This window comes from Panthera tigris, chromosome E3 (genome assembly GCF_018350195.1).
Source record: "Panthera tigris isolate Pti1 chromosome E3, P.tigris_Pti1_mat1.1, whole genome shotgun sequence".
NCBI classification, from domain to species: Eukaryota; Metazoa; Chordata; class Mammalia; order Carnivora; family Felidae; genus Panthera; species Panthera tigris.
In genome coordinates this window covers 17576799-17602800 of record NC_056675.1, presented here as the reverse complement: position 1 = coordinate 17602800, position 26002 = coordinate 17576799, and the positions used below count along the sequence as shown (strand labels likewise).

Below are 26002 nucleotides of genomic sequence, written 5' to 3'. Positions count from 1 at the left end.
CTTTTCTTGCCTTGGGGCTGGGGAAGCACCTGTTTAAGAAAGTGAGAGCCTACAGAGGGCCTCTCAACTCAACAAGGTTGAGAAGGATCTCCAAGCACTCACAGCTGCAAGCATCATCAGACAGCCAGCCCCCATCCAGGGAAGAGAGAACACTTCCCACTGGAAAAGCTGTTGTTCCCCCAACACCAGAAGCCTCATCGTGGATTTCCAGAGGACCCAGCAGGCCTTGTGTTACAAAGAGAATTGCTGTAGGCTTGGGAGAGCTATCTGGATGAGCCCTTGCTTACAGAGTGGGGGAGTCTTCACTTTCCACACCGGCTCTTGCTGAGTCTGTTCTTTCCGTATCATTCTCACTATGTCAATACGTTTATCACGAAGTCCCAGAAGGCAGAATTCTGCTGGGTTGGGCTGCACCTTCATCTCAGACCCAGGATTCTAGGCTTCAGGCTTTCTTGTTCCACCAAGAAAATTAGGTACTGGTTTGGACGAGGAAATTCTGGGGAAGGAGAACTAGTGGAGGTACAGGCTCTGGTTACGCGGTGAGAGCCGCTTCACAGTTCGAGAAGCTAGTACCTGCCCACTTCCTCCCCACTAATAGCCCGACTCCTGGTAAAGGTTGCATGATGGAGACTCTCCCAAGCAGTGGGAATGCACCCTCGATCCCTTACTACTAAGGGCTATTTCCAGGCCCCTCTTGAAAGAAGGTTAGTGGGAGCCCGGAACAGAGAGGCAAGCTGCCGGAGCCTACGGAGCACGCCAAGGTGGGTTATTGGTCCCCTGCAAAGGCGCCCCTATACTGAACACTCGGCGTGCGCCGCAGAAACCCCCACACCTCCAGGAAGGTCAACGCCCCAGCCTCCTCCCAATTTTGGCCCAGCCCAGCAGTCTCTCCGGGACATAGCGCAAACACAGGAGCTGGAGGTGGCATTATCCTTAGTCTCTGGCTCCTAGCCCCCCGCCCAGATCTTCTCAGCGACGTGGGAACCCGGCTGAGGAATCCCGGAGGGTAACCGGAACCGCCCTCGATGAGGCCTCTCTAGGAAATTGGGAATTTCACTTGTCGCTAGCAACTCAGTTCACGTTTATTGGCCTGAGAACCAAAAAAAAAAACCAAAAAAAAAAAAAACCCGGAAGATGCCCTTAAAAAACGTGGCGGCACTCTAGTCACTACAGCTGCCTCAGTAGTTCAAGAAACTTGTCATAGTCTTCGGCCACTGACTGGCCTTCACAAAACGACTCCATCCGGTCCACTTCGGTTCTTCGAGGACAGAGCTACCTGCCCTCAACTATAATGGCGGCGGTGCCCAATTTGGCTTCTTGCCCCTAGGGAAGATGGCTGCCAGGTGGCTTCACTTAGTTTCTCACCACCCCGGAAGACGGGGATCGGCGATTGGGCGGCGCCCGAAGGCTCCGAGAAGAAGGCCCTCGGCGGTTGGACAGTGCTGGGTAAGGCTGGTTTTAAAGGAGCCGGAGGTGGGAGCCGTCGAAGACCCGGGATCCGCGGGAGGCGGCGGTGAGCGGCGCGCGGGGGAGGGCACCGAGCGGCTGGAGAGAGGGCGGGAGGAGGGAGGGAAGGAAACATTTGAACCATCTGGTCCTGGGCTGGGGAGAGCACTGGGCGGGGAGCCGGGGAGGGGTGGAGGATGGGGTCGGTGGGTGGGACCTCCCGAGATTGGAGTGAAGGGGGTATCTGTTTGACAGTGGATCCCCGGGGATCCGGACTGAGTTCGTGATGCTCAAGCTCGGGCTGCCCCTGTCTGAGTGGAGCTTTGCGGAGCCCAAACTTACAGGGAGAGGAGGATCCTCGCGGCGTCTGATTGGAGGAACCGCGCTGTAGGATTCTTTCCACAGGGATCCAGTGTAGGGGATCTGGTGGGGCGGGGGGTGCCGTCGGTGTGTGAGAGTATTGCTTCTGAGTTCTCGGCCACTCGCTGGCAGTGGATGAGGAGTGCAGAGGGATCCGGCAGAAAGTGAGCCTCCCAGGACCGGGATCCCAGCTGATCCCGGGGGATCTCAGGGCGGATTCTAAAGGGACAAAGGCCCCACCAGGAGGCTCGGGGCCGTGGGAGAACTGGGGCCGCTGCAAGCCAGGTTCTCCCGGGAAGTGCCAGTCTGGGCGCGGGTGATCCACTGATTTCGGGCGACAGCAGAGGGAAGACACTCGCTCCGGACGGCCAGCCGGGGGCGCCCTTTTACGCCCCAGGGCCCCGGCCTGTGGGCTACCGGGAGCCTTGGGCGGACCATGAAGGGCGGAGCCCCAGGGGAGGGGCTGGCCCTCACTCCCCGCTCCCCCGCTCCCCCCCCATCCCAGGCTGCAGCCTGGGATCCCCCAGGGACTCCCCGGAGCCGCCGCTTCCCCCATGGACTTGCCCGGGGACTCCAGGTGAGAGCGCACCCCGCCCGCCTGTCTTGAGCACGGGAAACGGGGAGCCTGGCGACCGTACCGGGGAAACCACAGAGCTAACGACAGACCCAGGCGACTGTCTTCTGCTTCTCTCATCCTCCAGCCCACCTGGCCGGCCACGTCTGTGCCGCCAGCCCCTGGCTCGAGCATTATGGGGAGCCAGGAGCCCCAAACGGCCGAGGCTGCAGTCTCTGGCAGCCCCTTCGCCCTTGGAAAAGGCCTCTCGGCGGGTCCTGGCTGTAGTGCTGGAAGATGTTATGGCTGCCCGTATGGTGAGCCCCCTGAACTGAAAGACCCCTTCTTCTTCAGGTCCTCTCTTCAGTACCAAGGTGAAACTAGATCACTAGTGAGGATAATTGAGGTCCAGATACCTCATTCTCACACCCTGCTCAGGCAGTCTCACTAATACTAGAGTTCTGCTTAGCTCTCAATCCAACCTAGATTTGGGCAGAGTCTCTGGTGCCCATTCCCCACTATCAACCCAGCATTGGTGGTTCAGTGGTAGAATCTCGCCTGCCCCACCATCAACCCTGTTGGGCTGCAACCACATCTCTACACTCTTAAGTATGAGAAACCCTTGCTTTCTTCCCGGGCAAACTTTTAAGCTATCCTTGGGAAGCAGGCTGAGGACTTTGGCTCCATTGCACAGATTAGAAAAAACTGAAGCCCCAAATAGGGCAGTGACTCACCCAAGGTTACTCTCTCCCTTTCATTTCGCCAAATAGCCAGGGTGAGATTACTGCAGCTCAGGACACTGTAATATCTGGCCCCTGATTCAGTTCAACTCACTTCTTTGGGTTCGTAAGTGAATTCTAGCCACAGTCTCTGTCACTTTGATGGCACAGGGCACTGTTAGGTTCAGGGAGGCCCTGTCCAGTCTGACCTCAGTCCATCACCTTGCTCTTGACACTTTCTCCTCAATTAGGTTCCCCTGGTGCCCCAAGAAGAGACCACCACCCCACAACACCGCAGCAACCGCCGAGATTCTGTCCGAAACCAGCCGCCTGCCTCGCCATCCCAGCAGGCTACGTGGTCCTCGCAGACCAGGTGAGCATGGCAGGATAGAGGGTAAACGGGACACAACTGAACCCCTCTGATATTCCTGTGTCCTCTCTAGGCCTCCCGACCCACTGCACTTATGCCGAGAGCCCTTGAGCCGCACCCACCGGCCCCCTTCTACCCTGAGACGGAGATCAAGGACAACCCCTGGCCCAGAGGAAGGCCCTTCACAAAAGGTGGACTGGGCCCCCCAGCCTACTCTGGTGGTGATGCTAGAAGACATTGCCAGCTCAAGACCCACAGCTGAGGTATGAGTATTTTGGGGTAAGGATGTCAGGGCTCGTTCAGCTGGGGTAGCTTTTGCTCTGAGTAAGGAGAATATTATTTTAGATGGAAGACATCGAGGAAAGACCTATATGGAAAAGTCTTTGGTGTGAACCCCGGCAGGCCTTTGGAGACTTGAGAGGGTCGGAATGTGGGTAGCTAAGAAGGCTGAAGGGGGCTTCCTTGCCTCCCCCAAAACATTCTTTGTTTACACCCAGGGCTTTGCTGATGAGACTCCCAACTTCATCATCCCAGCAAGAAGGTGAGAGGGCTGGGGAAGGAATTATCGAAATGTCCAGGCAACACCTGTTACCCAGGCAACTAGAGTTAGGGGCATCAGAATTTACTTGTCCAATCCTTCCTTGTAGCACCTTCAGGAGCCTTAAGGGACAGGGGAGGTGCTGGCTCAGGTGGGATCTGGATCTGGAAGCTCCCTCAGCCTTTACCTTCCCCTTAACCCCAGAGCCAAGCCCATGACCGTGGTTCACCAGCCAATGCTTCCGTCCAGGGACCTGGATCCCCCATTCCAGCCATCTGCCTTGCCTGAAGACCCTCTGGAGAGCCCACCAGGAGGTAAGGACTCAGAGGGATGAGATTTAGGGCTCTGGAAAATCCTAGCTGAGTTTAAAAGTATCAGAGGCAAAGGTGGGGGTGGGGCTTAACTCCTTCCCCTCAGGGAGCTCAGTGTGTGAAGCTGGGGTGTAGACTTCAGAGGTCTGAGGTTCAATTCCTCAATTTAGGACTTAGCTTTTTAGGGGTGGGCTTAGACTTCTGTGGGCAAAGTTTAGTGTTTGGGGGAGGAGCTGAGGCTACTGAAGTAGGGCTTAGACACCTGCAGTTGAGGAATGCCCATCTGAGCCTCTCCTTTCCTTAGCCCCGGATCCTGTACTGGAGCCCCCATCGATCCCACCGCCGTCCAGCCTTTTACGCCCCCGCCTCAGTCCCTGGGGCTTGGCTCCCCTCTTCCGTTCCGTCCGCTCCAAGCTGGAGAGCTTTGCTGACATCTTCCTCACACCCAACAAAGCCCCACGGCCCCCACCCCCATCACCTCCCATGAAGTTGGAGTTGAAGATTGCCATCTCAGAGGCTGAGCAGTCTGGGGCTACTGAGGACACTGCATCTGTCAGTCCCCGGCCCCCTATCCGCCAGTGGCGGGCCCAAGACCACAATCCCCCAGCACCTCTGTCTAAGCCCTCTCTGGGCCGAAGCCACTCCTGCCCCGATCTGGGGCCCCCTGGCCCAGATACCTGCAGCTGGCCCCCTGCTCCACACCACCCGAGCCGGTCACGGCTCCGGCGGCACACTGTGGGTGGTGGAGAGATGGCCCGAGCCCCACCACCCTCTCGGCCCTGTCTCCGGAAAGAGGTCTTCCCTCTTGGAGGAGCGGGAGGCTCTCCTCCCCTCATCACATCTTGTTCGTCCACCGCATCTACTTCCTCCTTCTCTGAACCTGCAGAACCCAGGTAGTGCTCTCAATAAACCCTTCTTAAAGCCCTGGCCACAGTCTGGGCCCAGCCTCCTTCCCTACTATCCAGTGGGCAGGAGATGGGGATATTGCTATGAATATTATTTGTCCCTGAGCCTTGACCTTATCTGCAGGTTGGGCTCAACCAAGGGGAAGGAGCCAAGGGCCTCAGAGGACCAGGTGCTTTCAGACCCTGAGACCAAGGTAGGAGTAGAGATGGGGGGAGGAGACAAGTGGGACTCTGAGTCCATGCTGCACCCTTATCCTCTGCCCTGTTTTTGCAGACCATGGGAAAGGTTTCTCGATTCAGAATACGCAGGACACCAGTCCGTCCTCAGCCAAACCTTACACCAATGGGACTGCCTCGACCAATCAGGTGAGTGGCTCATTGTACATGCAGCTGCCTTGGCCAAATAGGTGTAGGCTTGGACCCTCTGAAGTGGGGCTCTGTCTTCTCTCAGGGAGGAGTCAATTTGGTCTGAACATGGTTTGCACTTAGAACTATATGTCTGTCTCAGGCAGCACTCCTGGCCTCAGTGTGTCCCAGAAACTAAAATATAGACCACACCTTGCTTATCCTTTTTTCAGGGCACAATGGCTCTGGGTTTTTCAATGGCCTCTGCTCTTTGCTCCCAGGTTGAACAAGAAGGAGTTCAGCTTAGAAGAAATTTATACCAACAAGAATTATCAGTCACCTACAACCAGGAGGTGAGAAACTCTGAAGGCTTGGGGGTAATAGAGGGAAGGCTGGAACCAGGGGCCACGCTGGTAACCAGCACCCCTCCCTGCCTGGTCCAGGACCTTTGAAACCATCTTTGAGGAGCCCCGGGAGCGCAACGGGACTCTGATTTTCACCAGCTCAAAGAAGCTTCGGCGGGCTGTGGAATTTCGGGACAGCAGCCTTCCTCGATCCCGGCGGCCATCTCGTGGAGTCCGGGCTGCAGCTGGCAGGACCCTTACCTCCAACCTGGCCCCCAGCCCAGATGTGGGACCTCTGCTGCAGCAGCGGCTGGAGGAGCTGGATGCCTCACTCCTGGAGGAGGAGGAAGTGGATAGGGAGCATCCCCATCGGACCTAGGAGCTCCATCTGTTTGTCCGTCCATCCTGAAGCATCTAAGGCAGTTATATTTTTTTCTTTATATTTCTAGTAAAGTTTTCAATATGTTTCTGATTCTTTTGTATGTCTCTGGCTAAGTTTGAGATTGACTGACAGTACCAGCTGATGTTTTTACTTTGGCTCCCAAAGACTGGGAAATGGGGGAGGTGCCAGGGAAGGCAATGAGGGTTTGATACGGGAAGTGGGGGAATGGTCATCGGACATACTTCCTTGATGTAAGAATTTTCCTGTGTGGAGGGATACTTGAGAATCTGTTCCAGAAGATACTGACTCTGAACCCTGGGCAGGGTTCTCTAAATTCACTTACATCAAGGAGGAGACTGAAGGACCCAGAGTGGACCAAGGCCTTGATCAATATGGCCCTGAATTTCTCTGAACATGCAGGCCAGGATTTGCTTGTGGATTCAAGACATAAGAGTAATCAGCTGTAATTGAGCACCTACAACAACCTGTCATGTACTTGCCCTGCAGATAGCACTATGAGAGGGAATTATACCCATTTTACACACAAGCAAGCTGGGGCACCTGGCTGGCTCAGTTGGTAGAGCACGTGACTCCATCTCGGGGTCAGGAGTTTGAGCCCCACATTGGAGGTACAGATTTTTTTTTTTTTTTTTCTAAGTAAAGGAAGGAAGCTGAATGTGTAATGAGATGTCCTTGTTAAAATGGTTAACCCAGGCAAGCAGAGGCCAGAAGTGGCATTCTCCATCTTTGGTAACTTAGGGCCAGAACAGAGCAGTGGCTAAGAGCACAGTTAAGGCTTCTTGAGCCCAAATCCTGTGTAGGAAACTCAATGTGTATTAATTCCCCTCCCCCTCTGTAAAACGGGGCTAATATCAGTACCTTCCTAAAAGAACTCTTACTGTCAAATGGGTTAATATGTGAGAAAGTGGCCGTGGCCGGCACACAAGTGCAAAGTGTTTCCTATTAACACGCGGAGACCACTCTCCCACGCAATGAAACGATAATGAGGACGCAGCTTCCTTCTAGCGCGTCTGGTGCTCGCAAGGCATGCCGCGTGCTCGAGCCACCCGGCACCGAGGGGATCCCGCTGAGTTGCCAGCCGCTCAACAGTACTGCCAACGCGCGTGCGCGAGAAAGCCAGGCGGCCTGTGGACTTAAGGCAAGCGGCGGAAAGGGAGAGGCGACGTAACTTGCTTTCGAGAGGCACTTTCCGCGGCCGCACGCCGCCCAGCGGCCAACCGCCTCCTAGAACTTGCGCACCACCTCCTGGCTCCTAGTCTCGACGCTGTCTGAAGACGGGCCAATGAACAGAGAGCAGGAAGAGGCGGGGTCACCTGAGGGACCGCCCCAAGCGCTTACTTCTAACCAGTCTAGTCACAAGACCTGATGAAGGGCGGGGCTAATCTGACGTATACCCAATCCAAGATTTGAGGGCGGTTACATATTACCCATTCCCCGGAGCTTGACTCCGCCCTTCGCCTTGACGTACACTTCTCAACCTATCAACGACTAAGCTTGTGGAGGGGTGAGGGGAAAGGGGCGGAGTGTGGGAGGAGGCCGAGAGAGGAAGGAGGCGTAGGCTGAGGAGGAAGAGGGAGGAGGGGCAGGGAAGTCCTGACGAAGAAGAGGCCCAGGACTCCAAAGGAGACAACAGGAGGGTGCGCTGGAGCTACCCCGCTGCCCAACGGCTGTTCCGGATCCCTTACGGCGCAAGTCAGGCAGAGACGGAGGAAAGGAGGAAGAGACTTTTATGTCGGCAGACAGAGAAGCTCTACCCGTCACCGTTGCCTCACATCCGGGGCTTTGGAGGGCTGGACCCGCGGCCCCGCCCCCCCCCCCTCGCCTTTCATGGCGACCGGAGGCGGAGGCTGGAAGAGCTGGGCCTGGAGGAGGCCCCTTTAAATCTCCTTAAAGGGGCGGCCACTGAACTCGGCAGACTACATCGGCAGCCTTAAAGGGGAAGCCATCGAACAGAAGCTTGACAAATTGAGAACTGTGCTGTTGGGAGAGCTGGAACGAGTGGGGATTCTCACCGCCGTTTCTCTCCCACGCAAGAAGTCCTTTAAAATCAGCTTAAAGGGGAAGTGGCCGCTTGTGGAGGACCAGAAACTTAACTCCCGGGCCCTTAAAGGGGCGGCCTGCTGTTTGGAGGACCCTGGACTCCTTAAAGGGGTGGCCTCTTTTAGCCGGAGGACTTGAGACACTTTTAAAGGGGAGGTCTACGTTTCGGGGCGAGCTTTCGGTCCCTTTTAAAGGGGTGGCCCTTCCTCTTCCTCGGGGAGACTTGTCTCGACCCCTGGCAGGGGGCGGCCACTGCACTAGGCCGGCTGGACACCATCGGGTCGTTTTAAAGGGGTCAGGGGCTGGACAACTTGAGGCCTCGCCTTAAAGGGACGGCCGCCCCGTTTTCAGCGTCTCGGCCCCGCCGGCCCCACAGGGGGGGCCCTCGGGCTTGTCGCCCCGGGGGCGGCGCCGGCTCCCCGGGCCTTGGCCTTGGGGCAAGCTCGGGGCCAGTAGATCCTGCTTTAAAGGGGAAGCCGTGGCCTTTTCGTCCCTGTGCAGCCGCCAGCGCCGCGCCTGCGACCCCGGGCCTGCGGACAGGTCGCTTCGGGCCCCGCCGCCTCCGGATGCGGCGCTGAGGGCGGTCGCCATGGAGACGGCAGCGGCCGCGGCTCCGGGCCCGGGCTGGGCCGCTGAGGGGGAGCGGCGGCGGCGGCGCTGCTCGCGCCGAGACCGAGACCGGGAGCAGCGGCGCCGCCGAGGTCCCGGCGGCGACGCGCCCCGGGCCCTGTTGGCCGCCCCGCGCGGCTCCTCGTCGTCCTCGTCGCCGCCACCGCCGGCCAGGCCTTGGTCGTCAGCCTCGTCTGGAGAGCGGCCCGGAGGCCCGAGACGACGGCGGCCCCGTCCCAGGCCTCGGCCCCCGCGACCCCGAGCTCGGAAGCGGCCTGCCGGCTCGGGCAGCCGCGGGGAGGAAGAGGAGGAGGAGGAGGAGGGGGGCGCAGACGACGGGGAGGCCGAGGAGGAGCCTGAGGAGGAGGAAGAAGAAGAGGAGGACTTGATCGATGGCTTCGCCATCGCCAGCTTCGCCAGCCTTGAGGCCTTGCAGGTGGGGCCTGGTGGGGCTGGGGACCTTTGGGGGCTTCAGAGGGGCAGGGAGAAGGGTATCGTGCCTGGAGTGGGTGGAGTTGAGGGGGGAATGCTGGCACCCCAAACCAGAGCAACCGGCTCCTCTGGCCAGGCCTCTGCCCCACCCTGGGGTGGGAGGAGGTAGAGTTAGTCTCCAGGGACCAACCAGGTTATCTGGTCTGAGAGCCACTTTGGTAGCCTGGTCACCCCCAGAGAGGTCGGGAGCTTTCCTTTCTCCATCTACTTTAGTCCCACCTCCTCCTCCACAGAAGGATGCATCTCTTCAGCCCCCAGAGCGACTGGAACATCGGCTGAAGCATTCTGGGAAGCGGAAGAGGGGGGGCTCCAGTGGGGCCACTGGGGAGCCAGGGGACAGCTCTGATCGGGAGCCTGGCCGGCCCTCTGGGGATCGGGCCCGAAAATGGCCCAATAAACGGAGAAGGAAAGAGGTGAGCTTGTCATAGATCCTTGTCCTTTAAAACTCTGGGCAGAACGTCCTTCACATAGACCTGTTTTTCATCAGTAATGCCACTGCCCATCGTAAACAGTGATTTTATTTTCTAAGGGCAAAGAAGGCAGAGCAAATTTGAGCCCTCTACTCCTCAGTCCGGGTCTGACAGAGACATTCCTACAGTCAGACTTTTCTGCTTTTGGCTGGCTCTGTTTCAGACACGTTGATAATTCAGAGCTGTATCAAAGAGATTTCACTGACTCGTAAATGAATTAGATAGGGTCTCAGCCCTCTCTCTTGAGGCAGTAGTAATCTCCCAAGAAAAAAACAATCTGTGAACAAATACCTAGACCAAAATCTGAGAAGCTGTAGAAGGCAGAGGTCTGGGAGAGATGCTGTAGAAACCCACATGAGGAAGCCACTCATTCTGCCTGGGGGATGGGAGGAGGGTTGTGGTTAGGGAAAGCCCCCTAGGATGTCTTAGTCAGGCCTTGAAGGATAGTCATAATTGTGTTAAGAGAAGAAACGAGCCAAGTTGTTTTGAGCAAAAACACAGAGATGTGAGAATGTATTTGGAAGATAGAACATTGGGAACGGTGGGCACTAGCAGGAGAAGTAGCTGGAAAAGGATTGAGCATGTCATGAAAGACCTTGAGTTCTTTGCTGGGGAGTTTAGACTTTATCCAAAGGCCTTGCCAGTCAGCCTCCCTTACCTCTGGACTCTGGTCTTTCTCAGGCCTCCTCCCGTCATTCTCTGGAAGCTGGATACATAGTAAGTGCTCTCCACCTGTACTGGTCCCTCCCCTCTCAATTCCTCTTTGGAAGTCCCCTCTCTACCTTGGGCCCCACTCTTCTTCCCTCTTGTGACATCTCTGTCTTTCCTTCTCCCCAGTGCGATGCAGAAAGCGATCTGGACGAGAGGGTGAGTGGGGGTAGAACTTGTGGGGTGGGCAGTGTTACAACTTGTAAAATGTACTGCAGCTTAAAGGTCTCCTATGTGCAGCAGACAGAGCCTCCCCTTGAGTGGGGAACATAGGTTAGGGTGGGCCAGGATTGAATGTGGGGAGGGGGAGGGAGATTGAGAGGGTAAATGACTTCTTTTCTTTAGTAACTAGCGCCAGATGACCAAAGATTAGAAAGCCCATGTTTTGGTATCCCACGTTTTTCAAAGCCCTTGGAGATACCAGTGGTTCTCCACAGAAATCCTAGGTGACTGTGAAACTAAGCTGGTCCTTCCTGCTAGCAGTTAGTCTGCTCTCACAGATTAGAGTCCCAAGCAGAGATTATGGCAGTGAAGATTCTAAACTGTTGTGGTCAGTGTCAGAACAAGTCTTATAAATTAGATTTCGGTTTTTGCATCAGGCTTGACGTGCTTGTTTTGAAATAATGTGTTGTAGCAGTTGATGCTCTACTCCTATAACTAACTGAGTTTGTATTCCCTGATGTGTGTCTTGTTTTAGCTTAAAAAGTTGGCTGGACAGGGGCTGTGGTGAACCAGAGAGTTCTTGTCTGTCTAAAGGAGGTGACCACTGTCTAGTTCTAGCTAATTTCATGCAAGGATAGGAGCCAGTTTTTAAGAGAACCTGCAAGTCTGAGTTTTTATGAGGACGTCTTGCATTTATCAGCAATTAATTTTCAAAGATTTTGCTAACACTTGTGGACCAAACTGATCTGTAAGTCAGGTAGACATGTGGGCCAGCAGTTAGTGATCTCTAACATTTTTGCTTTGATGTGTCTACTTCTTTGCTATGTAAGTTCTACCTTGATTCAGTTCTCCTGGTCTAATTTCAGGCTCAGCTATCCTACCCTTTTTCCCAAGGATAGGCTCTCTGGAGCCCATAGTCTTTGCTGGATTTTAGCTAAGCTGGTGAAATAGACTTATTACCATCACTTATTCCTAGCAGGCTCTAGAGGCTGTTAGCCTTCCTGGGTTAGAGCCTTCCTGAGCAGAACCTGACCCTGTCCCTACCCTTCTTCCCCAGGTCTCCGATGATGACCTCGATCCATCCTTTACTGTCTCAACCAGCAAAGGTTGGTCTCAAGGGCTGGGGCTGGAGACAAGGGAGGGAAGTTGGGTGAGCGTGGGCCTCAACTGAATATGTCTGCTGTCCTGTTCTCTCACAGCCTCGGGCCCCCACGGCGCCTTCAATGGGAACTGTGAAGCAAAACTCTCCGTAGTCCCTAAAGTGTCGGGCCTGGAGCGGAGCCAGGAACAGCCCCCAGGGCCCGACCCGCTGCTAGTGCCTTTCCCCCCGAAGGAACCACCGCCTGCACCGGCCCCTCGGCCTCCTGTCTCACCCCCTGCACCCCTGCCGGCCGCCCCCAGTCTGCCACCCCCACCCCAGCCCCAGCTGCAGCTTCGGGTCTCGCCCTTCGGCCTCCGCACTTCTCCCTATGGCAGCAGCCTGGACCTCAGCACTGGCAGGTGAGTGGTCCAGGGGTTTGGTCTGATCTGGAAGGACCTGGTCATTTTGGCGCCAACCCCTGCATTCTGTGGCTGGGACATGGGATGGTACCTGTGGGATGTGACTTGAAGAAAGGATTCCGAGGCTGAAAAGTTTTAGAGACACTGGGTGAAACAGATTTAAAGAAGTTACTTGCTTGCAGGACTTACCAGAACCTTTCCACCCTACATTCACATGCAGGGAAATCCGCTTTGTGCCGTTTCTCAATTTTATTTGCTGGTGAGACCTTCTTGCAGGGCACATCTGCTAGGAATACTGTTCTTCAGAACATACTTTGGGAAATGCTGACATGATGATTAAGGGTGCTGGCTTTGGTGTCAGTCAGACCTGGACTCAAAATCTTGCTCTGCCACATAGTGACTGTGTGATTTTTGACAAGTCACTTAATCTCTCTGAGCCTCCATTTCCTCCTCCTGTAAAAAGAAATAGCAAGAGTACCTTCATCCTAACAAAGCTATTGTGAGGATTAATTATGAGTTAATGTAGTGTTTCCCAAAGTGTGTACGTGCATCGTCAGTGGTGCGTGAGATAATTTGAGCTGTTACGTGAGTAAATTTTTTTCAGTTGTTACTTGCTTTAGAAAAACATGACTAGTATCTCAAACCCTTGATTTCACATGTGTGGCTTGGGCGAGGCTAAGTGAAAAGCCAAGAAAGAGTTAAATTAAAGAAAGAAGTAAATGGTACAGGTGGTTGCACGGACGCAGCAGCGGTTGGGAAGGTGGTGTGACATGTTGGAGATTTGGATTAGCATGTAAAGCAGGTGCCAGCACTTGACCTACAGTAAGTGCTTGTTAAAGGGTAAGAAATCACTGACACTATTATTATCATTATCGATGCTGTTCTATTGTTGTCATTTTCATTATCGTTCTTTTTCTTATTCTTGAGAAAACTAAGGCTCAGAGAGGGGCAGTGACTTGCTCAAGGTCACCCAGGGTGTCAATGGCAAGACGGGCCTAGAATTCAGGTCACCTGACTCCTAGGCCAGGCCAGGGAGGTGCTGCTTCCACTGTCTTAGGGTGGGAACCCAGGTGGCTTAGGTTGTAACTAAGCGGCAAAGTGAACGACATGTTTCGTGCTGCAGTTGAGTCAGAAAAGGGCAAGTCATGTGGCCAGAGACGTCCGGGCAGCTGTGTGGAAGAGATCTGGAGAGGGAGAGCGTGGGGGTCGCTGGGTGTGGGAGGTACCTCAGTCTGAGGATGGGCTCCCTGGGCGGGGGTGGGGGTCCTGGGGGCCGGGTTCTACCACCCTCCATGTTGGAGAACCAGGGTCAAGGTATCGCCCAGGCTTCTGACCCCCTCCCGTCAGAGCTGGCACCTCCCAACCCCTCACTCATCTCCCCACTTCTCTCCCCAGCTCTTCACGGCCGCCCCCCAAGGCCCCGGCCCCTCCCGTGGCTCAGCCTCCCCCCTCATCATCCTCTTCGTCCTCTTCCTCCTCATCTGCCTCCTCCTCGTCCGCGCAGCTCACCCACCGGCCCCCGACGCCCTCACTGCCCCTGCCTTTGTCCACCCACAGCTTTCCCCCCCCTGGGCTGCGGCCCCCCCCACCACCCCCCCACCCCTCCTTGTTCTCCCCTGGCCCCACCCTGCCCCCACCCCCACCCCTGCTGCAGGTGCCAGGGCACCCTGGGGCCTCAGCCGCTAACGCCCTTTCTGGTGAGTTTGGGGTCCTGGCCGGGGGGGTGGGGGGCCATGGCCCCGGGCTTGGGCCCAGTCGGCTTTGGGGCAGCTGGACCTCAGCAGACATCAGGGCTTGAGGAGGGAGTGGCTAAAGGCCAGAAGGGAAGGCCAGTCACCTGGGCCCAAGGAGGCTGACCTGGTGGCGACAGATATTAAAGCCTTCTCCCCCTCCCCTCCCACAGAGCAGGACCTGATCGGCCAGGACCTGAACTCTCGCTACCTGAATGCCCAGGGTGGCCCCGAGGTGGTGGGGGCAGGGGGCTCCGCCCGGCCCCTGGCCTTCCAGTTCCACCAGCACAACCACCAGCACCAGCACACCCACCAGCACACCCACCAGCACTTCACCCCTTATCCCCCGGGCCTGCTGCCACCCCATGGCCCCCACATGGTGAGCTCCTCATTGGGCTGGTGATGAGGCTCAGAGACTTGGGGGGAGGGTGTGGCTTCCAGGGGAAGATCACGGGTCCCTGGCTGGCAGCTTACTCTTCCCTTCTCTTCCCTAGTTTGAGAAATATCCAGGAAAGATGGAAGGCCTTTTCCGGCATAATGTGAGTGTGTGTGTGTGTGGTGTGTTATGTGATGGATGCATCAATGCGTGTGGCCCTGACTGTTGGGGATCCAGTCTTCAGCTTCAAAAGCAAGAGCCTTGAGCCTGGGAGAGCTCCCTGGGGGATTTTAGGGTGGAGGCCAGAGGATTGATGGGCAGACGAGACGTGGGCTGCCCCTCCACCCCCAGCTTGGACTAGTCCCCTTCTCTCCACAGCCGTACACGGCCTTCCCTCCCGCAGTGCCCGGCCTCCCTCCGGGCCTCCCGCCGGCTGTCTCCTTTGGCTCCCTGCAGGGGGCCTTCCAGCCCAAGGTGAGCTCCCAATCCAAATACCACCACCTCCCACCCTGTACAAACCCAGACGCCCCGGATCCACATCCCTTCTTCCGTTCCCCAAAACCACACCTATTCTCCTGTCCTCCCCTTGTGGACCTAGATTTCTTCAGAGCCAATGCACCCTCCCTGTCCCAGCCCCCAGCTTGGTTCCAGACCCCTTTTTATGCCTGGCGCCAGCTCTCCTGACTGATCCCTCCACTCCCCTTTCCCAGAGCACGAACCCCGAGCTGCCACCACGACTGGGGCCAGTGCCGAGCGGGCTTCCCCAAAAGGGGACACAGGTGAGGGGGGCCAAGGCAGGTCCTGGGGGAACTAGAATATCTGTTGAGGGAGAGCAGGGTTGATTGAAAGTGAACGACTGATCCCTGCCTTTAATACACGATCAGGGGCATCCCTGAGAATCTCACGAGAGGGAATTTCTGTAAAGGACAAGGTTTACCATGCATGAGGAATAGGAAATTTCATGAAGTTGTCCCAGAAGTGAGCTTACTAGGAGAGTAGTTTTTGTAGGAGTTTTCTAATTTTTCAAGTTACAAAATCCTTTTTTTTTTTTTTTTTCAAGTGACATCACACCAGGAAGTCCTGTCCATAAAACAATGAATGAAAAGATAAGCTGCTCCTTTGTGAAGTGGCACAGGGAGCAGCCTTAGAGCCCACGGCTCTGGGAATATCATGAAAAGCACAGGATGTGTTTCCTAAAGGGTAGACTAGACCAGAGATTTTGCAACCTCTTCTGGCAGCAGTAAAGGTTTTTTTTACTAGAGGAATCTTCAGCAGAGTCTGACTATGTAAAGCTGTTAGTAGGATAGGTTCTGAGATTGAGAAAGCTGCCTGTCTGCCTCCTCACTCCCCAGTCCTCCAAGCAGGGGCACGTCCTTGGGGCCTGGTTCAAGACCTTAGTGCTGGAGGGGAGATACCCAGAGTGGGAGAGATGGGGAAATCAGTCTTGACAGAGGCAGGCAAGGCCCGAGGGAGCCACACAAGTGCTCTGGTGTTTGGGTGGGGATTGGGGACTGTGGAGACGAGGTGCCCAAGACAGTAAACAGGTCTGAATCGCCGCCAATCTCTGCTTTGCCATCCCCAGATCCCCGACCATTTCCGGCCACCTTTGAGGGTGAGTTTGGTGAGGACCTCAGGCTGCATGAGGCTGCGGGCTGGCGTCAGGGTGTTTGGCTAAGGGCGGGTCTTGCTTGGGAATGAGCGAGAAGCCCAAGACATGGAGGCAGCCAGATGTGGAACAGCAGAAAGGGAAAGGCTTACAAGCTACAGACCTGGGTTCTGATGTAACTGGCCGTGGGACCTTGGGCAAGACAGTTTATCTCTCTGAGCCTCAGTTTCCTAGGCTGTGAAATGAACCTAGTCATCCCTCAGTTGTAGGGATGATGAGTGGGGATGTTGTGTGGCAAGGCTGGGCCTAGGACCAGGCCTGGAGTGGGCGATGAGTGAACGTTCTTTCCTTCCCTTTCCCTTTGGTTATCCTTCTGGGGCGGCAGAAACCAGGGAAGTGGTGTGCCATGCACGTGCGCGTGGCTTACATGATCCTGAGACACCAGGAAAAGATGAAGGTACTGGGGCCGGAGGGCTGGGGAGAGCGAGAGTGGGCCAGCCTGAGCCCTGGGCATCTGCCTTTGGCAGAGCTTGGCCGAATTGCTTGGCTCTGTCCCGGTCACTGCCTGAGCATTTTCACAGTTAGTACTAGGTTGTCTGGCTAACTAGGGGGAGGTGGTCTGAGAAGGCTCTGAGAGAGGCAGAGGCTAGGCACCCAAGCCCCTTCTTGGCGCCCGCCAGCCCTTGGAGGGGACCTAGGGGTGGAAGAGCAAGAGCGGGACTTCACCTGGCTCCTCACTCACCACCCCTCTCCCTGTCCCACGCAGGGCGACTCCCACAAGCTTGACTTTCGGAACGACCTCCTGCCCTGCCTTCCGGGGCCCTATGGGGCCCTGCCCCCTGGGCAGGAGCTCTCCCACCCGGCCGCCTCCCTCTTCACTGCGACTGGTGAGTCTGGCCAGCCCTCTCAGGGCCTGAGGTTCCCTGTCTATAGCCCAAGGCCCACCTTGCGCCCACTCAGCCTCACCAGAATCTCCCACCTCTCTGCCCCAGGTGCCGTCCACGCTGCAGCCAACCCTTTCACCGCAGCTCCCGGGGCCCACGGAACCTTTCTGAGCCCCAGCACCCACATTGGTAAGAGCCAAGGGCATGTTGGGCAACCCAGGCCTTGTCCCTGACTTCAGGAGTTCTCAAGCTGGGGATGGAAATTAGACTTGAGAGGCGGCTGGAATGGGGGTAGGCCTGGTTCCACTTGATTCGTGACCTTGGGCGAGTTACTCTAACCCCTCTGAGCCTTGATCTTGTCACCTGTGAAGTGGGATAGGGAAGGGAGAAGCGATTGCCAATCTCTGCCACCTCAGACACTGTCTCTGAAATAGCCAGTGGTAGGGGGTATAGTGTGCCACCTGGGAGAGGAGGGTGGAGGAAGGCTGTGCACGCCCAGGTGAGAACATAGTCGCTGGCTCCTAGCAGTCTTGTCAGGCTTCGTGGGGAGATTTAACTCGGGTCTGTGTAGACACAAGGGAATTGAGCCTGATAGCATAGGATTAGGTGTTCCTGGAAGAGGAAGTTGTGAGATGTTCCCCTAGCGGGGTAGGTTAGTTGTTCTGACTGGCTATGTGCATGAAGTTAGGGTCAGGTTGGGAAAGGCCCTGCATGTCAGGTGGGAGGAAGCCAGCAGAGATCTTCGGGTGAATGGTTTGCTCTAGAGCCAGTCTGGGTGGCTGGTGTCGGGGGATTGTGGGGTAAGACCTTGACCTCTGGAGTCAGAGAGGCCTTGGGCTGGGGGTACCATTTACTGGCTAGATGACCGTTGGCAAGTCACTTCACTTCTCTGAGCCTGTTTCCTCATCTTTAAGTGGGAGTGATCCTGTCTGCCTAGTGGGGCTTGTTGTTTGTGAAGTTAAACAACACGATGCATGTCAAAGCCTAGTGCCTTGCCAGGCCTAAGGAGGTGTTCAGCGCCTGGTGGTTAAAACCAAGACCCAAGCGGCCGAGAGCTCTGGGGCCTGCTTGCTAATAAGCTGCCTCTTCCCTGCCAGTCTTGGTGCCTGATCAGAGCCGGCTGCCGACGCTCTGACCATTCCCCTTTTCTCCCACAGATCCCTTTGGGCGTCCCACAAGCTTCGCCTCTTTGGCTGCCCTCTCCAACGGGGCCTTTGGAGGCCTGGGCAGCCCCACATTCAGTGAGTGCGGGTGGGGTGGGGCGGGTGGGTGGCTGTGGCAGTGGGCTGGGGAGGGGGGGGTTGTCCCTGAGTGGGGCCTCCTCCTCGTGGCTCCTGTCACTCCCTGCTTCGCCCTCTGTCTAGACTCCGGCGCCGTCTTTGCCCAGAAAGAAAGCCCAGGGGCTCCACCAGCCTTCGCCTCCCCGCCAGACCCATGGGGCCGCCTGCACCGCAGTCCTCTGGCCTTTCCTGCCTGGGTCCGGCCCCCTGAGGCCGCCCGGACTCCAGGCTCAGACAAGGAGCGGCCTGTGGAGCGGAGAGAGCCCTCTATCACCAAGGAGGAGAAAGACAGGTGTGCTTCCCCGCCCCCCCCTCCACCCCCCCCACCCCCCCCCACTGCCCACACCCCTGGCCCTCCCTCCCCGAAGCCTGGTCTGGTCGCAGCCTGGTCAGACCACTGGAGTACCTCCATTCTTTCCCACAGGGACCTCCCCTTCTCACGGCCCCAGCTCCGAGTTTCTCCTGCTACTCCCAAGGCCAGGGCTGGCGAGGAAGGGGCCAGACCGGCCAAGGAATCAGTGCGGGTAAAGGAAGAACGGAAGGAGGAGGCCGCCGCCGCCGCCGCCGCTGCCGCCGCCGCTGCCGCCGCCGCTGCCGCCGCCGCCGCCGCCACCACCGGGCCTCAGGGCCTTCACCTACTGTTTGAGAGGCCCCGGCCACCCCCTTTTCTGGGCCCTAGTCCCCCAGAGCGCTGCGCTGGCTTTCTGGAGCCAACCTGGTTGGCAGGGCCCCCTCGCCTTGCTAGGCCACCCCGCTTCTATGAGGCTGGCGAGGAGCTGACTGGACCAGGGGCTGTGGCTGCCGCCCGCCTCTACGGTCTGGAGCCTGCCCACCCCCTGCTATACAGCCGCTTGGCCCCGCCACCGCCACCTGCTGCGGCCCCGGGAACCCCTCACCTTCTCAGCAAGACCCCCCCAGGAGCCCTTTTGGGGGCACCACCTCCACTTGTGCCCGCCCCCCGGCCTAGTTCCCCACCCAGGGCCCCTGGCCCAGCCCGGGCTGACAGGTGAGGGAAGGGGAGGGGCGGGGGCCAAGCTCCATCCCCCTTTCCTTTTGACAAGGTCCTAGAGCTGAGGTTTCAAGCCAGGGCTAGAGGGCAGAGGTCCTGACCTCACCAGCCATCTCTGAGGTCATGGAACCTGGGAGCAGAAGCCCCAACCCCCACAAGATCAAGCATCAGATGGACCTTGGGGTCACTGGGAGGGCAGAGGTCACAATCCTCTAGAGAGAGGGGTGTGTGTGTGAGTGTGTGTGTGCGCGCGTGTGTGTGTACATGTGAGAGATGAGAGTGGGGGTCATTTCAGAGGTCATAGCTCATGATCTCCTGAGGTACACCATCGCCCCCTCTGAGGGCCCCTAGGCCCTTGGCCTGCCTCCCCAAGGGCTCACTAAGCCAGAGGCCAAAGTGCCCCCCCCTCCCCTTCACCTACCACCCAAGTCCTCATGCCCTCTCAGGGCTGGGGGAGGAGGGGCTAACGGAAGGGGGGTTCCATGTACATATTTATCTCCCCTTCCACATAGCCCCCCAGACCTTTTGTACATTTTTACAGGGGTGCCCCTCCCAATAACCCCCCTTCCTGGTTAATTAAATCCTCAGACTGGTGCTGTGTTCCTAGCCTCTGGCCTCTCTGTGGGGGGAGGGGGGATTGTAGAGGGAAGAGCTGGGAGGGGACAGGCAGGAACCCAGGGCTTATCCCTGGAAATATGGAGTCAGCAGGAGACAGAGCAACAGGGGAAGGGACCTGGGTACCTAGGCTGGAAAGAAGGGCAAACGCTTCCTGCTTGGCTAACAGCCCAGGTCCTCCCCGCCCCCCCAACTTGTTCCTGTTACCTCTGTGTGCCACCATTCCCAAAAGGCTCAAATCTCTAAGCTTCAGACTCCACCTCTTAGTGGCTCAGTCCCCCTACTCCATTTCCAAGTGCCCCCAGGACTCCTGGGCCCTGCTCCCCAGAACCCTGTTCCCCAGAACCCTGCCCTAGGCTGGGGGGGTGGGGGGCAGAGAAGGTCACCATGTACCACACACCAAAGAAGGGGGTCGGCCCGGGGGTGGGCCACACAGGCAGCTTCTTCAGCAGCCTCTCGGCAGCAGTCCCAGCCTTCCCAAAGCAGCAGGCGCCCCCAGGCTGGGGCCCAACCTAGAAGGCAGGGGTCAATTTAACAAAAACATAACGTTGACTTTTTTTCCCCGGTGGGGCTTATTCTGTAACATGACTTGCGGATATTTATATAAAAATGAGTGTTACAATGAGGCCCCTTGGCTGCTCTTTCAGTGTGGGGGGGGGGGGGGGCGGTCATCCGGCGGCGGGCAAGGGGCATTGGGTCAGGGAGGGATGAGGGAGGACAATGCCGAAGACAGGACATGTCCTGGAAGGTTCCCCTTCCCACCTGGGAGAGTGGTTCTTTTACTTGTAGATGGATGAATTGGGGTGTTGGGCATTGACGTTTTTCACACATTTTTTTATAACCCAGGGGTACGTACTATACGGGTTCAAACCAGACAGAAGGATGGCAAAACTAAATTTCCCGTTCACCTGCCAACCCACACAAGCCCCATGCCTTTTCTGAGGTAACCACTCGCGATCATTTGATATACGTTCTTCAGGCCCATTTCCGTGTGTTTACGTACGCGTACGTGTACTTGCGTAGTTGTGTTAGAAAAAGATCTGCAGTTTTTTTAAACACTAATTTTTATGTGTGGTCACTATAAAACAAATGCAAATACATACTACAGAGGGAAAGTGCCTCATAATATCACCCCTCAGAGATGACCGCTGCTAATTGTCAGGAGTATATTCCCCCAGTTATTTTTCTAGCTAGAAGCTTAAAATACTGTGAAAAAAAAAATGGGATCCTGTGAAATGTACTATTTTTCAAATGTCCTAATTTTCCTTTTTTACACTTAACATTATTTTTTGATGTGATCATTGAAAACCAAGTGACTAGGGGCACCTGGGTGGCTCAGTCGGTTAAGCGTCTGCCTTTAGCTCAGGTCATGATCTCACTGTTCTTGAGTTCGAGCCCCACATCCGGCTCTGTGCTGATAGCATGGAGCCTGCTTGGGATCCTCTCTCCCCTCTCTCTCTGCCTCTGCCTTGCTTGTGCTCACTCTCAAAATAAATACACTTTAAAAATGTTAAAAAAAAAAAAAAGTCCAAGTGGCTAAACCCAGCTAGAGCCGCTGGCTCCCCCGCAAGCCACCCAGAATTGTCCCACTGTATCCATCGCCTTAGAAGAGATGCGTCTGACATTCTCTACTGTCACTCACTGTACATACCCAAGACTTCTAGGGAAGACTCAAGCCTAGATCGCTCCGACAAGTCACAAACAGGTTGACCAGAAGAAGAAACTTGGCTTGTAGACAAGATTTCACATGGCAGTCCTCGCTTTCAGCTTCTTTAGAAAAATCTAAAAATCCGTTGACGCCATACCTGCTTTCCCTATGACTGCCCCTTGAGATGGGGCATGATCTTTCCACATTGCCACTGTCTCCCCCACTCTATTGTTTAGGAACGAGCCATTGTCACTATTGAGGGTACTTCCCTGATCCCCCAGAAACATTTGGGTGTGAAACTCTCAGAAAAATGCTTTCTTTTTTTTTTTAATGTTTACTTTATTTGAGAGAGAGAGGGTGGGGGCATGTGCACATGTGTGAATGGGGGAGGGACAGAGGAGGACAGAAGATCCAAAGCCGTCTCTTTGCTGACAGGAGAGAGCCACATGAGGGGCTCTAACTCATGAACCATGAGATCATGACCTGAGCTGAAGTCAGACGCTTAACTGACTGGGCCAACCGGGCGCCCCGGAAGAATAATACTTTCTAGATATGTATATCCAATCTCTCCTAGATCCCCCCACAAGTAACTCAGATACCCAGTCATCTCCTAGATCTGATGCTGTGCTCTCCAGCCCAATCCATTTCCGTCTCTGTTATCAGCACCCAAGTCAGAAACCCACCTCTTACCTCAATGGATTCACTTGTCTGAACTGCCTTTTATTGTTTCAACCACTCTCACTTCATCATGCCAGGCACTGAATAGTGGCTGCGGATACAGAGGTAAACAAAAATCCCAGCTTTCCTGAAGCTGACATGTGTGGACTGGGAGGAGCAACCGTACATGCCTCAAAAAGAAAAAAGGTTGAAGGACAGGAATCCCCAGGGCTGCCTCTTGGGGCCCGTCCTCATAACCACCGTGCGCCATTTGAACCATCCCCACACGTCCTAATCCCAACTCAGGAGCTCCTCAGGCAGAGGGAAAAGAAGAATCCAGAGAGACTGTCAATGCTGAGGAAAACACGAAATCACTTCACTGTCCTGAGGCTGCTATTTGGAAATGCAGTTCTTTGTTCTGGATGAGCCCCGAAGCGCAGCTACGTAAGCTTGAGCCACGGGCTTATATGTGCACCACGGTTTGTTTGTGAAATGGAGGGTTTTTTCGTTTTAATTTGAAGATCTAACTGGATCTATTAAATGATTGCCGAATTGGGCAGCACCCCATCTAGCAAAGAGAGAGGTGCTCCGAAAATGGAGGATTCTATTTTTTATTTTTATTTTTTATTTTTATTTTTTAACGTTTATTTATTTTTGAGACAGAGAGAGACAGAGCATGAACAGGGGAGGGGCAGAGAGAGAGGGAGACACAGAATCGGAAGCAGGCTCCAGGCTCTGAGCCATCGGCCCAGAGCCCGACGCGGGGCTCGAACTCACAGACCGTGAGATCGTGACCTGAGCCGAAGTCGGACGCTCAACCGACCGAGCCACCCAGGCGCCCCTAAAATGGAGGATATTAAAAACAATTTTATTAAGATATAACTCACATACCATATAAGTCACTCACTCTTTTATGACTGGTTTCACTCACTCAGCATTGTAAGTATTCGAGGTGTATCCGTATTGTAGCTTGCATCCGTACTACATTCCTTTTTATTGCCAAACAGTACTCCATTATATGGACGTACCACATTGTGTTTATCCATTCTTCAGTTGCAGATGTTTAAGTTGTTTCTTTTAACTACTATGAATAATGTTGTGAAGATCCGTGTACAAGTTTTGGTATGAACACATTTTTTTTTCTAATTTTTTTAACGTTTATTTATTATTGAGAGACAGAGAGACACACAGCATGAGCAGGGGAGGGGCAGAGAGAAGGAGACACAGAATCCGAAGCAGGCTCCGGGCTCTGAGCTGTCAGCACAGAGCCCGACGCGGGGCTCGAACTCACAGACCGCGAGATGATGACCTGAGCCGAAGTCGGACGCTTAACCGACTGAGCCACCCAGGCGCCCCGAACACATTTTTTACCTTAGAGAGAGAGGGGAGAGGGGCAGAAGGAGAGACAGAGAATCCCAAGCAGGATCCATACTTGATTCTGCCACCCTGGGATCATGACCTGAGCTGAAAACAAGAGTCGGACGCTCAGCTGACCGTGCCACCCAGGCGCCCCAATATGAACACATTCTAAATTCTCTTAGGTATGTTCCTCGGATTGGAATTATTGGGTCCTATGGTAACTCTTAACTCTTAGTTTATCATTTTGGGGAACCGCCAAACTAGTTTCCAAAGTGGCTGCACTATTTTACATTCCTATCAGCAATGTCTGAAGATGGAGTCTCCTAGTATTACTGCGCGAATTCACTAAGTTAACTAGCACAAACTTCTTAGAACAGTGCCTGGCACAGAGTAGGTGCTCAAAAACTTATTGCTGTCCTTATCGGTGATGCCTTTCTGATCAGAAACTCTTAGAAGCAGATATTAGAGCTCAAAGAGAATGCTTCCTTACACGCCGTTTGTTGGGAAGGCACGTCTTCCACAACAGACTTTGAGGTGAGGAGCACGTATCTAGTGGCACAGAAGGAAGAAGGAGCCTGAGCCGGCGAAGAACACAGATTAAGAGCCTTCTTCATCAGACAGATCAGAGTTTAAGTTTGGTCTCCACCAACCAGCTCCGTGAATTTGGTCTTTAGCTGGTTTCCACTTTCCAAAGAAAATGACAGTTCCAGCCCCCAGGTTCATTGTGATGGTTACATAGAATGATGCAGACAGAGGGTACTTAGCACAGAATTGAGTACATACTGGACGTTCACTAAATGAGAGTGTTGTTACTGATCGCAGTGGGAAAGACTATAAACAGGTCCCTTACTTCAAGATGGGTGGGTTGAAGTTCAGAGAAATTTATATGATGTATGGAGTTAGAAGAAAGGAGACATACATATTTGGAAAGATTTAAAAAATAAGCTTGATTATTTTTTATTCTTTTTTTTTTTTTTAATTAGAGGTGGGAAGAGAGGAGCAGAGGGAGAGTGAGAGAGAATCTAAAGCAGGCTCCACTCCCAACATGGACCCCCACGCAGGGCTCAATCCCACAACCCTGGGATCATGACCTGAGCTGACATCAAGAGTCAGACACTCAACCAACTGAGCCACCCAGGTGCCCCTAAACTTACTATTAGAACAGTCTTAGATGTAAAAAAAAAAAAAAAAAAAATGGCAAAGATAGTAAAAGAGTACATAGATTTTTTTATATCCCCTAAACTCAGTTTCCTGTATTAACACCTATTAACATCTCACATTTTTAAAAAAATTTTTTAAATGTTTGTTTTGAGAGAGAGAGAGAGAGAATGCAAGGGGGGGGGGGGAGAGGCAGAGAGAGGAGACACAGAATCCTAAGCAGGCTCCAGGCTCCAAGCTGTCAGCACAGAGCCCGACACAGGGCTTGAACCCACTAACCGTGAGAGCCGAAGTCGGACACTCAACCAACTGAGCCACCCAGGTGCCCCAACATCTCGCATTTGTTAATCAGTTAATCAGTATTGATGTATTATTGACTTAAGTCCATATTTTATTCAGATTTCCTTAGCGTTTTTCTTTGTTTTTGAGAGAGAAGGTGTGAGGGGCAGAGAAAGAAAATCTCATGAGGGGCAAAGAGAGGGTGAGAGAGAGAGAGAGAAGCGGGGCTTGTGTTCACCCAAAGCGGGGCACGAACACACCTGAAGCAGGGCAAGAGCTCACCAGATGTGGGGCTCAAACTCATGAACCGTGAGATCATGACGAGAACCAAAGTCAGATCCTTAAACAACTGAGCCACCCAAGCCCCCTGGTTTTGTTTTGTTTTAATAATTTCATTCATGGGGCACCTGGGTGGCTCAGTTGGTTGAGCGTCAGATTTTGGCTCGTGGTCTCACAGGTCGTGATCTCACAGTTTGTGGATTCCAGCCTCTGTGCTGACAGCTCAGAGCTTGGAGCTGTTTCGGATTCTGTGTTTCTCTTTCTCTCCGCCCCTCCCCTGCTCACACTCTCTCTCTCTAAATAAACATAAAAAAACTTTCATTCATTTTTTTTTGAAAGAGAGAAAGAGGGCGTGAGTGAGCAAGGGGCAGAGAGTGAAAGGGACAGAAAGAGAAGAGAGAGAGAGACAGAGGGAATCTCACAAGAGGGCTTAAGCTCACCTGATGTGATGATCGAACTCATCATGAGATCATGACCTTGGCTGAAGTCGGATGCTCGCTCAACCAACTGAGCCACCAGGCACCCCAGATTTCCTTAGTTTTACCTAACATCGTTTGTGTTCCAGGATCCCACCACAAGGATACCACATTACACGGAGTCATCATGTCTCCTTAGACTCCTTTTAACCATGACTTTTCTAGACTTTCCTTGTTTTTGATGATCTTGACAGTTTTGAGGAGTATTCATCAGGTATTTTAGAATATGTCCCTTACTTGGGCTTGTCGTCTTTCTTAGGATTAGAGTAGAGTTACGGGTTTGGGGAGGAAGCAGGGGTTTGGGGAGGAAGCAGAGGTAAAGTGCCGTTTTCATCACATTGTATGGACGGTACATGCCTTCGAGATGACTT

At 54.5% G+C, this 26002-nt stretch overlaps 2 protein-coding genes across 4 annotated transcripts; both read left to right on the top strand.

Moving 5' to 3' along the window:
- Positions 1–587: 587 nt before the first annotated feature.
- PRR14 (proline rich 14) lies at positions 588–6363 on the top strand. Of its 3 annotated transcripts, XM_042971228.1 has the most exons (13): positions 595–761; positions 1328–1513; positions 2312–2383; positions 2508–2676; positions 3330–3451; positions 3522–3711; positions 3946–3989; positions 4236–4300; positions 4602–5190; positions 5327–5396; positions 5477–5568; positions 5829–5900; positions 5991–6363. In XM_042971228.1, the coding sequence occupies exons 1-13, from the start codon at positions 649–651 to the stop codon at positions 6268–6270; spliced, it is 2064 nt and encodes a 687-aa protein (XP_042827162.1). In that variant the 5' UTR covers positions 595–648; the 3' UTR covers positions 6271–6363. The 3 variants fall into 3 exon arrangements, with proteins under 3 accessions (XP_042827163.1, XP_042827162.1, XP_042827161.1); XM_042971229.1 differs by lacking the exon at positions 2312–2383 and having other exon boundaries at positions 588–761; positions 4191–4300; XM_042971227.1 differs by lacking the exon at positions 595–761 and having other exon boundaries at positions 1333–1513; positions 4191–4300.
- Positions 6364–7422: 1059 nt separating this feature from the next.
- On the top strand, positions 7423–20401 carry FBRS (fibrosin). The gene is made up of 18 exons (XM_042971226.1): positions 7423–9379; positions 9669–9848; positions 10587–10622; positions 10743–10772; positions 11833–11881; positions 11975–12275; positions 13671–13972; positions 14179–14384; positions 14500–14544; positions 14760–14855; positions 15092–15160; positions 15964–15993; positions 16373–16444; positions 16754–16874; positions 16980–17060; positions 18029–18112; positions 18236–18443; positions 18576–20401. The coding sequence occupies exons 1-18, from the start codon at positions 8924–8926 to the stop codon at positions 19159–19161; spliced, it is 2952 nt and encodes a 983-aa protein (XP_042827160.1). The 5' UTR covers positions 7423–8923; the 3' UTR covers positions 19162–20401.
- The last annotated feature ends 5601 nt before the right edge of the window (positions 20402–26002 follow it).

What these genes read in the sequence shown, in the direction of transcription:
- FBRS (XM_042971226.1), top strand. Translation starts at nt 8,924, where the DNA reads ATGGAGACGGCAGCGGCCGCGGCTCCGGGCCCGGGCTGGGCCGCTGAG. An exon ending in ATAAACGGAGAAGGAAAGAG is followed by an intron (nt 9,849 to 10,586) that starts GTGAGCTTGTCA and finishes GGTCTTTCTCAG; the next exon opens with GCCTCCTCCCGTCATTCTCT. An exon ending in AAGGCCTTTTCCGGCATAAT is followed by an intron (nt 14,545 to 14,759) that starts GTGAGTGTGTGT and finishes TTCTCTCCACAG; the next exon opens with CCGTACACGGCCTTCCCTCC.
- PRR14 (XM_042971228.1), top strand. Translation starts at nt 649, where the DNA reads ATGCACCCTCGATCCCTTACTACTAAGGGCTATTTCCAGGCCCCTCTT. An exon ending in AGCCTACGGAGCACGCCAAG is followed by an intron (nt 762 to 1,327) that starts GTGGGTTATTGG and finishes TCTTGCCCCTAG; the next exon opens with GGAAGATGGCTGCCAGGTGG. An exon ending in TTTCAGACCCTGAGACCAAG is followed by an intron (nt 5,397 to 5,476) that starts GTAGGAGTAGAG and finishes CTGTTTTTGCAG; the next exon opens with ACCATGGGAAAGGTTTCTCG.